Genomic DNA, 13,992 nt, shown 5'->3' with positions numbered 1-13,992 from the left:
TGCTGCCCTGGGCATGGTTTCTGCCAGCAAAGGAAAGCAGAGAAGAGGCAGTGCATTGTTGTGGGGATCCCTGGGGCACTGCAAGTCAAAAAATTGAGCCCTGCATTGTGATACTGAGCCCTGTGCTGTGATGGTGAGCCCCATATTGCAATGGTGAGCCCTGCATTGCAGTGGTGAGCCCCATATCGTGATGGTGAGCCCTGCAGTGTGATGGTGAGCCCCGTATTGCAATGGTGAGCCCTGTATTGCAATGGTGAGCCCTGCACTGTGATGGTGAGCCCCACACTGTGATGGTGAGCCCTGCACTGTGATGGTGAGCCCCACACTGTGATGGTGAGCCCTGCACTGTGATGGTGAGCCCCACACTGTGATGGTGAGCCCCACACTGTGATGGTGAGCCCTGTATTGCAATGGTGAGCCCTGCACTGTGATGGTGAGCCCCACACTGTGATGGTGAGCCCTGCACTGTGATGGTGAGCCCCACACTGTGGTGGCACGATGTGATGGTGAGCCCCACATTGCCAGGGGGCTCAGATCCTGCAGCATCAAGCCAAGGACCATAAAGAACTGGGGAGGGGGCTTCGCTGCTTGCCAAGTTTGCCAAGGGCGGATGTGCCTGACCCACCTGGTGGCCTTCAGTGATGGCATTGGTGGACAAGGGAAAGGCAACTCAAGTTGTCAGCCTGCAGTTGTGCAAGGCCTTTGCACGGCCCCAAACTGCAAAATGGGAGAGAGATGGGGTTTGTGTGGTTGGACGGTCACAGCTGGGGGGCTGTGGTCCTTGGCAGTCCCACAGTCCCCCCCTCTGGGCTGCACCTATGGGGGGGCAGTGGGCAGGGAGGGGGCTGTTCCATCTGCTCTGCCCTTGTGAGGCCCCACCTGCAGTGCTGCATCCAGGTCTGGGTCCCCAAAACAGGAGGGATGTGGGGCTGTGAGAGTGGGAGCAAAAGATGCTCAGAGCGCTGAAGCACCTCTGCTATGGAGACATGACGGAGCTGGGGGTGTTTGGCTCCGGGGAAACCGCACTGAGCCTTCAGTACTGGGAAGCACAGGCAGGAGGGGGAGCGACTTTTACCCGTCTGATAGCGACAGGGTGAGGGGGAATGGCTTCAAACTAACAGAGGGGAGACTGAGGTTGAATGTGAGGAAGAAATCTTTGACCCAGTGGCGATGAGACCCCAGCAGTGCTGCCCAGAGCTGTGGGTGCCCAACCCCGGAGGTGCCCCATGCAAGGGACAGGCTGGGCAGCCTGAACTGGGGGGGGGGGTGGGAGTACCCAGGGTGGAGGAACCCATAGGGAGGACCCAGGGGGGTGGCACCCAGGAGGGGGGAACCTGGGGGGGAACGATCCAGGGGGTGATGACCCAATGGGGGGACTTGGGGTGGGGGGGATCCATAGGGGAGAGCCCGGGGGGGGGCACCGGGGGGGGGGGAACCCAGAGGGAGGACCTGAGAGGGGGAACCCGGGGAGGGGGGAGATGGATCTGGGTGGGGGAGACCCGGGGGAGGACCCCGGGGGGAAACCAAATGGGGGGATCCAGGAGGGGACAACCCATAGCAGGGGACAGAGTGGAGGGATCGGGGGGATGGAACCCATAGGGGGGACTCCGGGCAGGGGGAGGGGGGCGGACCCAGGGGTGAGAGACCCAGGGGGGTGAACCGGGGGGGAGACCCAGGAGAAGAACCCGGGGGGGGGGAACCCATGGTGGGGGACCCAGGATGGGGGACAGGGGGGGAGGGGGGGGAGTCAAGGGGGGAGGAACAAAAGGGGTGGGTAGAACTGGACGATCTTTAAGTCCCCCCCACTCTAAGCCTTTCTCCGATCCCGCGGCGCTCCCGCAGCAGGTGCGGGGCTCTCCGTCGCAGGGCAGACCCCAAAGCCAGGGAACGTCCGACGGAGCGCGGTCCGAGCGGCCGAGCATCACGGCCGGGGGGTGGGAAGGAAGGAAAGGGAGGAAGGAAGGAACGGGGAAGGGGGGGGGAGCGGCTCAGCGCCCCGCACCGCCCGGATCGCGGCGGGGGCGGAGACGGCCGTGGGCCCGCCCGGCCCGGGGAGGCGGCGGCGGGGCGGCAGGTGGTGCCGAGCAGCCGCAGGACGGAGCGGATCGCAGCCGCCATTAGACAATAGGCGGCGGCTCGGGGCAGAGCGGCGCGGGGCGGCCGCGGGGCCGGGCCCGGCGCGGACAAAGGCGGAGGAAAAGAAGGAGGAGGAGGAAGGGGGGGAAAAAAGCAAAGCAAACAAACCGGGAACGGAGCGGTGCGGTGGAGCGGTGGACCGCTGAGTGCGGTGAGCCGGGCTGCAGCCTGACATGATGTTTCCACAAAGCCGACACTCGGTACGGCGGCACCGGGAGAAGGAAGGAGGGAAGGAAGGAAAGAAGGAAGGAAGGAAAGAGGGAGGGATGGGGGGGAGCACCGGGAGCTGCCTCCTCCTCCTCCTCGTCCTCCTCCTCCTCCCCGCCCGCAGCCACCGGGGACGGCAGCGGGGGGTGCGGGTGACCTTGGGCGGCGGCGGTCCCGGTGGCGGCAGGCCCCGGTTGGGGGGTGGGCAGGGCTGTGGGCCCCCCGTTGGGTGTGCAGCGCTGTGTGTGTTGTTCAAGGGCTCCTCTCACCTGCCGCAGCAGCTCAAGTTCACCACCTCCGACTCGTGCGACCGCATCAAGGACGAGTTTCAGCTCCTGCAGGCCCAATATCACAGGTACGTGTCGGGTAACCGCCTCCAGAAATCACCCCGAGCATCCCGGGGGGGTCCGCTGTGCACCCAGACTTGGGATCGTCCGCTTTGGCATCACTTCCCTGCACGGACCGGGACGCGGCGTGGCCCATCGGTGGCCAAAAGATGGGCTCCGTGCAGCTGAATGCTCTGCCCTCCCCTCCCAGCCTGGATTTCCCCCCCGTGCGCAGCCTTCCCAGCCTGCTGTCGCCTCCGTGTCCCACCTGAAAGACCGCCGTGAGCATCCCGGGGGGAGGCCCGATGTTCACCCATTGCTGCCTGCCTTTGGCAGAGGACCAGGAGGGGACCCGGCCGTGCAGTCTGGCCCAGCGTTGGCCAGAAGCTGCAATCCAGGCAGGGCAACGCTCTGCCCACCCCCGAAAGATGGGATTCTGGAAGGAGAGAACGCTCTTCCTTCCACCCCCACCCCCAGCCAGGTCTTCCCCCCATGCACGGCTCAGCCAGCGCTGTGCACGGCTTTGCCAGCCCTCCCGTGTGCAGCTCTTCCAGCCCTCCCGCCTCTCGCTGGGAGTTTTCCTCCCCTCTCCCTGCTGGCTGCCATTCTTGGATCACGAATGCTGCAGGGAGCACTTAAAGCCAAATGCTTCCGCTTTTCCGCCTGCGGAATGGCTTCTGCTGACCCAAAAGCTGGCTGCTGATGGGCTCTCTTGCTGTTTGCTTTTGAGCTGCACGCATGCACCAAACCATTGCTCTGTGCCCCGTTGCTCCCACCCCCCCCCCGGGCTCAGCATCGTGCAGCATTGTGCCCTGACCCCCCCTCTGTGCTGCAGGACCCGATCTGCTCACGGAGCAGCAGGTTTGGTGGAGATGAAGCTGTTTCTCGTTTGAAACATAAAACCACAGCACATGCTGGTTGCAGCTGCCGGGCTGGGGAGCAGCGTAAAGCACAGCGAGCAGCACGTTTGCTCTTAAGGGTGCAAAGAACCCAAAGGAAAGGGGAAAAGCCATCATTCTGGAGGCTTGCACTGGGCTTCCCCAAAATAGGTTCTGGCCGGTTGCTGAGCTGCACGGGGTCACGCAGCAGGCTGGGATGGACCCTGCAGGATGCGACCCGCTGTCCTCCTGGTTCTCTCACTTCTTTCTGCCTTTCCAGCTTGAAGTTGGAATGCGACAAACTCGCCAGCGAGAAATCGGAGATGCAGCGTCACTACGTCATGGTGAGGAGCTGCTGGGGCAGAGAGTGGGTGGCACGGGTGGGGAGCAGGTGCTGCTGCTGCTGCTGCTGCTGGCCTCATGCACACGGAGCTGCTCGCGCCCTGGGCCCTGTGTGCTGGGTCGCTGGGGTGCATTTGGGGTGGAGGGGTTGTGGAGTTGGTGCCCCGCTGGGATCCTGAGGAGGAATCTGCCAGGAAAGAGCTGTTTTCATGGGATGCTGTAGTGTCCATAAAGAGGGGCTGGTGCTTGTGCTGCCCGGCAGGAAGCGGGGAGATGTGGAAATCGATGGAAAAATAGAAACCCAGGCACGGTGGAGTCTTCCCGTCCTCCTGAGCCATCTGTGGGTCCCATCCCCGAGCCCAGCACGCCTGGCACAGAGCTGCTCAGTGCTGTCTGTGCTCATGGAGGAGCCCCCTGCTTAATTCTGCCTTTTTCTCACCGATAAATGCTTGCTCCATGCAGCATGGATGCTCGCACAGCCAAACCTGGAGGCCTGGTGGTCATTTTTTAACCTTTCCTACCACCAGAATTGGTGATCTGGGCACCGCAGGGTCCTGCCCAGCATGCAGGGAGCTCCTGTGTGTGTGCAGAGCTGCTCTGCTTCTTGAGCAAGCCCTGGTGAGCAGCGTGGTGCTCCTGCTTCCCACTCGGGCTGCAGGATGTGGAGAAGCAGTGATGTGGGAGCAGGCAGAGCAATGCAGTTGAGACCAAAGCAGCAGCAATCTGCTCGTCTCAGAAGGAAGCGAGCGCAGATGTGGATCTTCTTTCCCCCTTTGGAAGAACTGAGAGGAGGAAAGATAAGGAGAAGTCCTCGAATCAGCCTTAAGAACAGCTCTCGGACGGGTCAGGAATCGACTTCTCCTGCCAATAGCTCACACTGGAGCTGCCTGTTGCTGGTGTGTGTGAGGGGGGTGGGTTTTGTGTGTGCGTTTCATGCAGCTCCTTCCCAAACAGCTGGAGCTGTGTGCAGCTGGGGCCCAGTGCTGAGCCCTTCCATTTGCTGCTGGAGCAGCCACGTGGGCGTTAGGAGATGGGCCAGGCCCAGCAAACAGAGCCGGGCTGTGCCTCTTCCCAGCGGGGATCTGCAGAGCACTGAGCTCTCAGCGCCGTGCCGGGGCTCTGTGAAGGTGCTGAGTGGCTCTGGGTTGTTTGAGGTCCCACCTGGGCTGGAGCAGGCTGCGGACAGGAGGAAGGCACGGATGGAGGGGGGTTTCTTTGCCTGCTGGAGTCCTGATTCTGTCTGTTTGTTCTCTTCTTCCCTGCTCTGCAGTATTACGAGATGTCCTACGGGCTGAATATTGAAATGCACAAACAGGTACGGGGAGGGGGAGGGCGGGCTGCGTGCTGTGCCCTCTGTCCCTTCGGTGGTATTTCAGGATGTCAAACGTCGGCGCTGCTTTGGGGATCGCCAGCTCTGGCGTGGGGGAGGACCTTCACATTTTTTCCACCCTTTGACCTTATAAAAACATCTTTTCTTGCTGGGAGGAAAAAAAAATCCATCATCCTGGCAAAGAACTGCCTTACAAACCCTTCTGGAAGGTGGGATCCACCTGGGGGTGCTTTGGCTCTGGCTGCACACCTGCCTGGGCTGGTGGAAGGGGGTGATCCTGTCCCCCAGCCCACAGATGCAGTCAGTGGTAGAAGCTCTGCCGCAGCCTGGCTGAGTTTGTTGGTTCCCCTCGCTGGTGGTTCAGCTGTTCAGTATCTCAGTGGCTAATTACCTGTGCTGTTAACAATGTGAGCTCCTTTAGCTCTTGGTCGCAGTCATCTGCGTGTGTCCCAGCTTGGCTCAAAGCCTCTTAGAACCATTCTGCTCCCTGCAAATGCACTCAGAGCCTCCGATCCCATCACCTTGGGAGGGAAATCTTTTGGCCAAGCTGCAGGATTTGGGCCACGGCTCCTCACTGCCATCTCCCAGCCCTTGGCAGCGCTTGCCAAAACCCCCTGGGTCTCTCTTCCCCTTATTCCTTTGGGCTGTTAGAGGGTAAGCTGCAGAACTGTGGCTGCTCTGCTCTTCCCCAGCCAAAAAGCCTTAATGTACCCCAAATTTGCTGCCTGCTTCTGATGCAGGAGCTGCCCCCAGCCCTGTGCTCTGCGTCAGCCTGTGGGGGTAACGGGGGGGGGGCTGAGGATGCCCAGCAAAGCGAAGGTCACAGCCACAGCCCACCTGTATCTGCACGGGGGATGTAATCCTGCACATCCCCACCCAGGTCTGTAATAAATTTTCTCTCTGGTTGCTCCCGACTTCATTAAATGAACACTGGAGACCCTGAGAGGGAAGAGAATATTGAGAACTCGCTCCTTGCTGTCAGCAGCTCTGATTTATTTCAGCATCTGGGGGCTGAGGTGTCCCCCCACTCACACTGGGCTCCCTCAAGCATGTTCTTGCTGCAGGCCGTGCTCAGGGCGGGAGCTGTGGGATCCCCTCACGCCATTCCTCTCTGTTGTTTGTTTTTTTCCTTCCCCTCTCCAGGCTGAAATCGTCAAGAGGCTCAATGGGATCTGTGCACAGGTTCTGCCCTACCTTTCACAGGAGGTAACTGCCTCAGCACCCGGCATGGAGGCTCTGGCACGAAGGAGCCCTGGGGTGCTCCTGCCCTGCTTCCTCTCCACCCATGCCTGCTCCATGCAGGACGAGCCCTTCAGGATAGGTTGAAGCCCACATCCCAGCCCCCAGGCCGTGCTGGGACTGGTGGGTCTGTCTGTCTGTCTGTCTGTCCGTCCCCTCTGTGGGGCAGCTGCAGACAAACTGGGCTCTGTTCTCACCCTGCTCCCGTGACTCCCAGCTGCTTCTGACCGAGTGCAGGCAGTGGTGGATGGCTGAACATTAAAAAATACCTCCATATGGCTCCTGGAGACCAGGTTCCTCTGCCTCATTAATTAATGTGGCTGATGGGCTCCTCCCACTCCCCTGAGAAATTAATTGGGAGGGCTCAGGGGAAGGGGGGAGCTGCTGAAGCACCCTCAGCGTGATGTCTGTCCTTGTGCTGCCCCTCAGGCTGAGCCCTGGGATGGCTGTTCAGGGGCTGTGGGGTGGGGGGCTGCATTTTGGGGCCTGGATAAGCTTTGGGGGGGGGGGGGGGCAGGCCATGCTGCTGCTGCCCACCTGCTCTGGGGGAAGGCAAAGTGGCTTGCTGAGCAGATCAGCGGTGGCTGATAACTAAGCCCCAGCTAAACCCTTTGCTTCTTAATGCGACACGTTCCCCCTCCCAGCCCTGTCCTTCTGCCAAGACACAAAGAATACACTGCTGGCAGCAATGAGGTGCTCAGGCCTGGTGCTGGGAGACCTCGTGCTCTCACGGGAGCGAATGCAGCCATCCTTTATTTGTTTTAAGCGCTCAGCACAGCTCTTTTTCCTGCCTCTGTCTGGAGGTGTGCAAGGCTCATCCACAGCAGCACCTTCCAGGTTGGAGCCTGAGGCACATCCCAGGGGCTGGGGAGCTGCCCAAGAGCTGCTGATTTCCGAGGCTTGATTTGTTTTTGCTTTTTGGGGGGTCTGATACCGTGTCAGGGCTGGGCAGGGTAGGAGGTGCAGCCCACCTTGGGGTGAGCACAGTTACTGGGACTGTGTGGCCACAAGGATGGAGCAGGAGGGTGGATGCGTGCGCTGCGTCCCTGTCCTCCTTCCTTCCTTAAGCCTTTAATGATGCCAAATTCCTCTTTTTCCCCATCCCAGCACCAGCAGCAAGTCCTGGGAGCCATTGAGCGAGCCAAGCAGGTGACGGCACCGGAGCTGAACTCCATCATCCGTGTACGTGGTGCATGTTTAAGTTTGGGTGTGGGGGGACAGGGTCAGTGCCTGTGTTGGCAGAGCTGAAGGTGCGCCCAGGGGGCTGGGATGGGCTGTGGGTGCTGGGATGGCCCTACTGGTTCTGTCCAGGCTCGCTGGAGCATTGCTTGGCTGTGCAAGGGAGCGCAGGCTCTGCTCTGCCCCGCAGAGCGTAAAAGGAGAGAGGCTTTGGTTTGGGGCAGGAGCTGCAGCAGCTCTTTGCTGTGAAAACACCATCTGTTCCTAGTCAAGGCTGAGAGGGGTTTAACCGCATCCTCGGAGCGTGCCAGCAGCCGAGGCCAGGCATCCTGTGGGCTGGGGGGCTGCGTTCCACAGGGGACGCGCTGGGGGGCCGCCAGGGCTGGGTGCTCTGTGGATGCTCCCGAGGGGGCAGCCGGGCCTTCGGGGCTGGGGGAGGGGGCTCAGGTGCCCTTGCAATGACAGCTGCCCCCTCCCACCCCCACCCGCCCCTCGTTCCCTACAGCAGCAGCTCCAAGCCCACCAGCTCTCGCAGCTCCAAGCCCTGGCGCTGCCTCTGACTCCGCTGCCCGTGGGGCTGCAGCCCCCATCCCTCCCCGCCGTCAGCGCCGGCTCCGGCCTCCTCTCGCTCTCGGCCTTGGGCTCCCAGGCTCACCTGGCCAAGGAGGACAAGAACGGCCACGACGGGGACGCCCACCAAGACGACGATGGGGAGAAATCAGATTAGAGTGAAGGGGTCGGGGCTGCTGGGTGTGGGGGGGCGTCCGTGCCAGACGCAGCAGCCGCAGGGCAGCAGCGCCCCAGGGCAGCGCCGCGGCAGCCGCTCTGTGCCCCCGGCCCGGCTTCGTCCCGCTCCGTTCTGGGGGCGCTGCACCCACTGCTCCCCTCGGTATTTAACGACGGCCCTCGGTCCTACAGGTTTCTGCACAACTCCCTGCCCCAACGACCCCCCCTCCCCTAAATCTCCCCCCCTCCCCCCCAACCCCTCTCGCCTCTCCGGCTCCTCGCTGTTCTGCATGTCTCTGTTTTTAACCAGTCCCGCAGCAACCGCCGCAGTTCCACGTGTCCAGCCGGGTTTTCTCGGGCTGGGGGGGGGTCCTGCTGCCCGCCCCCCTTGGCAGAACACTGCTGGGGGGGCTGGGAGCTTGGGGGTGGCTGGGGGGCATTCGGGTGCCTGGGAGCCCCCCGGTCCCCTCCCCACGCCCCCCTGTAGAGGATACAGCAGCTTTCTCTGTTCTTATCTCCGTGCGCTAGCGTGTCTTCAAAAAAAAAATAATAATACAAAAAATGGAACGACGACGACGATGAAAGAAGAATAAAACTAAATAATAATCTGGTGTTTGTATATAGTCCTTTAGACAGATCTCGTTTTGCTTTTTGTGTTTAATCACTTGACCTATAATAAGAGGAACTGAAAATGCTGTATCAAGGACGTACAAGCTGTGCCTTTCAAATAAAGAAATAAGAAGGTTGGTTAAGATGGTGACGTGCTGCCTGTTTTCTTGCTTAGAAATGCTGTCGGGGGGGGGGGCCCTCAGGAGGCCATGGCCCCCCATTGCCTCAGGGCTGTGATGGCTGTAATAGAATTGGCTCTTAATAATTAGAGCCGTCCTCTGGTTAGCGAGCCTGTCCTGATAACATCTTCCTCTGGTATCTCCCAGGCCAGCTGGAGTGGGAGAATTTCCTTCCCCTGGGGAAGGGGGCTGTGAGGCGTGCAGCAGAGATTGGGCTGAACAGCCAAAATTTGGGGGGGGAAGAAGGGGGGGCTGGTGTATGGGAGCTGGATGGGAGCCTGAGGCTCAGTGGGGTTATGGGCCTGTGGGTTATGGGGTGCTGGGGGGCTGCAGGGCCATGGGGTGGTTATGTGGTCTTGGGGTTACAGGGCCTGCAGTCCCATATGGGGCGTGGAGCTGTGGGTTTTGATGGGGTTACAGGGTCCGCAGCCTATGGGGGTTGTGGGGCGCTGGGGGGTTGGAGGGGCTTGGGGTTTACAGTGCCTTGGGCCTTGAGTGGGTTATGGGACCTTGGGGTGGGTTGTAGGGCCTGCTGTCTGTGATGGGCTGCGAGGCCCCGGGCCTCGGCTGGGTTATGGGGCCTTGGGTGGGTTACAGGGCCTGCAGTCGATGGGTTATGGGGCCATGGACCTCAGTGGGGTTACAGGGCCCTGGGTGAGTTATGGGGTCCTGGGCCTTGGGTAGATTACAAGGTCTGCTGTCTTTGATGGATTATGGGGCTGTGGGCAGGTTACAGGGCATCAGGTGGGTTGTGGGGCTTGGTAGGTTTACAGAGCCTTGGGTGGGCTATGGGACCCAGGACCTCAGCTGGATTGCAGGGATCTGGGCTTCATTTGGGTTGCAGGTCCTGGTAGATTATGGGGCCATCAGCCCTTGGTGGGCTATGGGGCTGTGGGCCTGGGGTGGGTTACAGGGCATCAGGTGGGTTATGGGGCTGTGGGTCTTCGGTGGGTTACTGGGCATAAGGTGGGTTATAGGGCTCGGGGGGGGGGGGGGGGAGGTCACAGCTCCTGGGCATCAGGTGGGGTCACAGAGCCTTGGTTGGGTTATGGAGCCTTGGTTGGGTTATGGGGCCTTGGTCGGGTTATGGGGCCTTGGTTGGGTTATGGGGCTTTGGTTGGGTTATGGGGCCCTGGTGAACGACAGGTCCTGCAGCCTTTGGTGGGTGATGGGGCTGCGGGCAGCATCAGGTGGGTTATGGGGCCGTGGGCCTTCAGGGGTCACAGAACCCAGAGCGCCGTGAGCCCACAGATGACGAGGCAGCGCTCTCCTTTACCCGAGCCCAAGGACGGGGCTGAAGCCCGGCGTTCCCCCAGCGCTGCGCAGGCTGGGCTGAGCTGAGCAGCAGCTCCGGACAGAGCAGCACGGGTAGCTGCAGCCTGACCCCAGGTCCCGCGGCTCCTCCCAGGGCACGGCCAGAGCTGGGCAGGGGGTTTCCCTTGTGAAAGGGCGGCGTGGCTCCGGGCCGGGGGGCTGCTGCCGAACGGTGGTTGCTAAAAGTCCCTAAAAGTCCCTAAAAGTCCCTAAAAGTCCCTAAAAGTCCCTCTGCTCCGTAAGCGCTGCTGAAAATCCCGCTGGGAGCGCTGCTGGCTGCGGGGAGGGCCGAAGCTTTTCAAGCGCTTTCACCTCGAGGTCAGCGGTTCAGACTCAGCCTGGGGGCAGGGAGCACGGTAAGTGGATGTTATTCCTGATGGATGTGCGAGGGGAGGAGGATTTAGGAGAAATTGGTCTGGGGCGTTTTCAGGCCGGAGACTTCAGAGGAACAGACGTCCCTGTTGTTAGAGCTAATTAGCAGCTTCGGTTCGGTGGGCAAAGGGTCGAACAAACCACGAGGCTGCTGGCTGAGCATCCCTGGCTGCCGGCGGGCTGCGAGCCGCTCCCGGCCGGGCTGCTGGCACTTCCTTGCTCCCCGCGGGAGGCTGACCTGCTTCAAAGCACACAGACAGAGCTCTCAGGCTCTCCAAATCCCCCGCACCTCCCAGCAGATGCTGGATCTTGTGCTCTGCTCCCGGAGCATGCTGGCTTTGCACTCAAGGCATTTCTCTGGGGGCCCCCCCCCCAAGACCAGGCAGCGTTGCGGTTCCCTGCGTTGGGTTTGTTTCTGATCTCCCCGTTCCGTGGGGAATCTTGCTAGAGTTGGGCTCAAATTAAAAAAAAAAAAAGAAAAGAGGGTTAAAAAAAGGTTAGAAATCCCCTTCTGACTCTCCTCGTAGCTGCAGACCGGAGGAAGCAGCCTTGCTGTGTCCAGACGGGCTGCTTTGCCTCGTAACTCCCAGCGCAGAGCTGCCAGCCCATCCTGCCCTGGCAGGAGAGGTTGGAGGCACGCGGGCGGCGAGCGACACGGGGTCCCCAAAGTGCTGCTGATCTGTGATGATTGAAGACCTTCTCCTGGCAGACAAACCGCTCCTGAGGATGTGGTACGAGAGTGGGAGAGCCATGCGGGCAGAGAGGCCGCGAGCCAGCGCTGCTGGCACAGGGCTCCTTGGAACAGCTCCACAGAGCTGCGGCTCGTCTGGGGGGGGACGGGGAGCCCGTGTGCAGCCCACAGAGCCTCCAGCCCTGACCTGACATCGATTCCTGCCTGCAGCGCTTGGCGGGACCCCGCTGCCTCGCCTCGCTCCCCCCCCCCCAGCCACCTGCCTGTCGCTGGAGAGGTGACAAAATGGCATCTTTCCTCCCCGGCGAGGTGAGTGGCTGCCAGTTCCTCGCTGGGTCAGGCAGGTTTCCTCGCTTTATTTTGTGCCATCCCCCGCCGTTTCCTCCTCCCCTGCATCGCTGTGGGAACAGCGGGGATTGCCTCCATCGCTTCCCCCCTCCTGGCTCCCAACCTCTTCATTTTTCAGCACAGCTTTGCTTGAAACAATGGCACAAGCCTGCAAGCCAGGAATGCTTTGCAGCGCGGTGGAGCAGGGCCTCCTTCCCAATTCATCACTAATGCAGGAACGCCAAGCCCTTCCTGGCTGCAGCGAGCACGAGATAAAAGCTAAAAGAGGCATCAATAATTAAAAACCACTCAGAGCCGGTAAGTGCAAACAGGAGCCAACACACGGATCGAAGGCAGCGCCAGCGATGGGGGCTGTCAGCTGCCGGGCTGCTCACAGGGCTCCCACAGCCACGCGGTGACAAGGTGTCCACGGGTCCAGCAAACACAACGGCTGTGAGGCCATGCAGGGAAAAACCCAAATCTTCGCTTGGGTGATCCCAATTTTGCACCCCCACTGCGTGGCCACAAACCTCCTCAGGCCGCTCGGCCCATTTTCCCTGCTGTGGGGGGAACTCAACGCCCGCACCCCCTGCGGCTCCCCCAGCCCTGCCCTGTGTTACTTTCCCCACATCCTCTTCCCCGTGTCTGCGGCCCCACGTTCCCTGCCCTGATGTCCCCTGCCCCTTGTCCTCCTCTCCAAGCCCCCTTCCCTGTGCCTGCTGCCCCGTGCCCCTTCCCCACATGCCCTGCCCTATGTCTCCAGTCCCACGTCGCCTGCAGTGTCCTCTTCCCCATGTCCTCTTCTTCCTGTCCCCCTCTTATGTCTGCTGCCCTCTGTCCCACATCCCCTTCCCCACGTCCCCTTCCCTATGTCTCCAGCCCCACTTTCCCATATTCCCTTCCCTATGTCTGCTCCAGTCCTGTGTCCCCTGCCCCATGTCCCCCGCCAGTGTCCTCTTCCCCACGTACCCTTCCCTGTGTCTTCTGTCCTATGTCTCCAGCTCCCAGCCCCACGTACCCCATGCCCCTTTCCCTATGTCTTCAGCCCCAGGTCCCCTGCCCCACATTCCCTTCCCAGCCTCCAGCCCTAAATCCCCAGCTCCATATCCCCTCTTCCATGGCTCCAGCCCCACTTCCTTGCCCAATATCCCCTTCTTTCTGTCTCCAGCCCTATATTCCCACCCCATATCTCTAGCCCCACATCCCCTTCCCTATAGCTGTTGCCTTGTGTCACCAGAGCTCTGCCCCACATCCTCTCTATGTCTCCGGCCCCACATCCCCTTCTCCATTTCTCTAGCCCCAAGTCTCCAAGCCTCATATCCCCTCTTCTAGGGCTCCAACCCCACTTCCTTGCCCCATATCCCCATCCCTATATCTCCAGCCCCACATCCCCTTCCCTATGTCTCCAGCCCCATATCCCTTCTTTTATGGCTCCAGTCCCACTTCATTGCCTCATACCCCCTTCCCTACGTCCCCTGCCCTATATCCCGATCCCTGTATCTCCAGCCCCATATCCCCGTCCCTACATCTTCAGCTCTGCATTCCCTGCCCCATATTCCCTTCCCTATGGCTGCTGCCCTGTGTTTCCAGCCCCCTGCCCCCCATCCCCTCCCCTACGGCCGCTGCCCCACATCCCCCGCCTGCCACATGTCTTTTAACCCCCCGTTACGATGTAGATGCCGATACCCGCCCTCCCCTCCCCCACCCGCAGCTCCCGGGTCTCTGCGGGCAGCGGGGCCGGGGGGGGGGGGGGTACCGACACTCCTCCACCGCCCCACGTTACTTTGAGTGGCAGCCGGCGGCCGCCGCAAGGCCTGGTGGGCCGATGGTCCGCCCTCCAGCTCCCCTCGCGCTGACCGCTCCCGGTGCGGCCGCTGCGGAGCCGCGTTGTCCCCGGGCTGAGCGGAGCCCCGGCCGCGGTGGCGCTGCGGGGTTGGCGGGCGGCGCGCGCCCCGGGCGGGGTCAGCGGGCGGCACGTGGAGGACGGGCGGCCTACAACTCCCGTCGGCCCCCGCGGCGCCCCGCCCGCCGCGATTGGTCGCGACGTCACGAACCCATGTGGGAGCTGAGCGCGACGATTGGCTGGCGCTCTGGCGGCGGCAACCAATAGAGTGCGCGGCCCCCGCCGCGGCGGGCC

The 13,992-nt window shown here is 61.6% G+C and overlaps 1 protein-coding gene across 2 annotated transcripts; it reads left to right on the top strand.

The window, feature by feature from the left end:
* Positions 1–2,309: 2,309 nt before the first annotated feature.
* On the top strand, positions 2,310–8,364 carry TLE5 (TLE family member 5, transcriptional modulator; the record flags this gene model as incomplete). 2 transcript variants are annotated; one of them, XM_079546859.1, is made up of 7 exons in its annotated part: positions 2,310–2,336; positions 2,601–2,698; positions 3,828–3,891; positions 5,160–5,204; positions 6,363–6,425; positions 7,566–7,640; positions 8,146–8,364. In XM_079546859.1, the coding sequence occupies 7 exons, from the start codon at positions 2,310–2,312 to the stop codon at positions 8,362–8,364; spliced, it is 591 nt and encodes a 196-aa protein (XP_079402985.1). The 2 variants fall into 2 exon arrangements, with proteins under 2 accessions (XP_079402985.1, XP_079402984.1); XM_079546858.1 differs by having other exon boundaries at positions 8,143–8,364.
* Positions 8,365–13,992: the final 5,628 nt, after the last annotated feature.

This window comes from Tetrao urogallus (genome assembly GCF_951394365.1).
Source record: "Tetrao urogallus genome assembly, chromosome: 25".
Classification (NCBI taxonomy): Eukaryota; Metazoa; Chordata; class Aves; order Galliformes; family Phasianidae; genus Tetrao; species Tetrao urogallus.
This window is presented reverse-complemented; position numbering and strand designations above follow the sequence as displayed.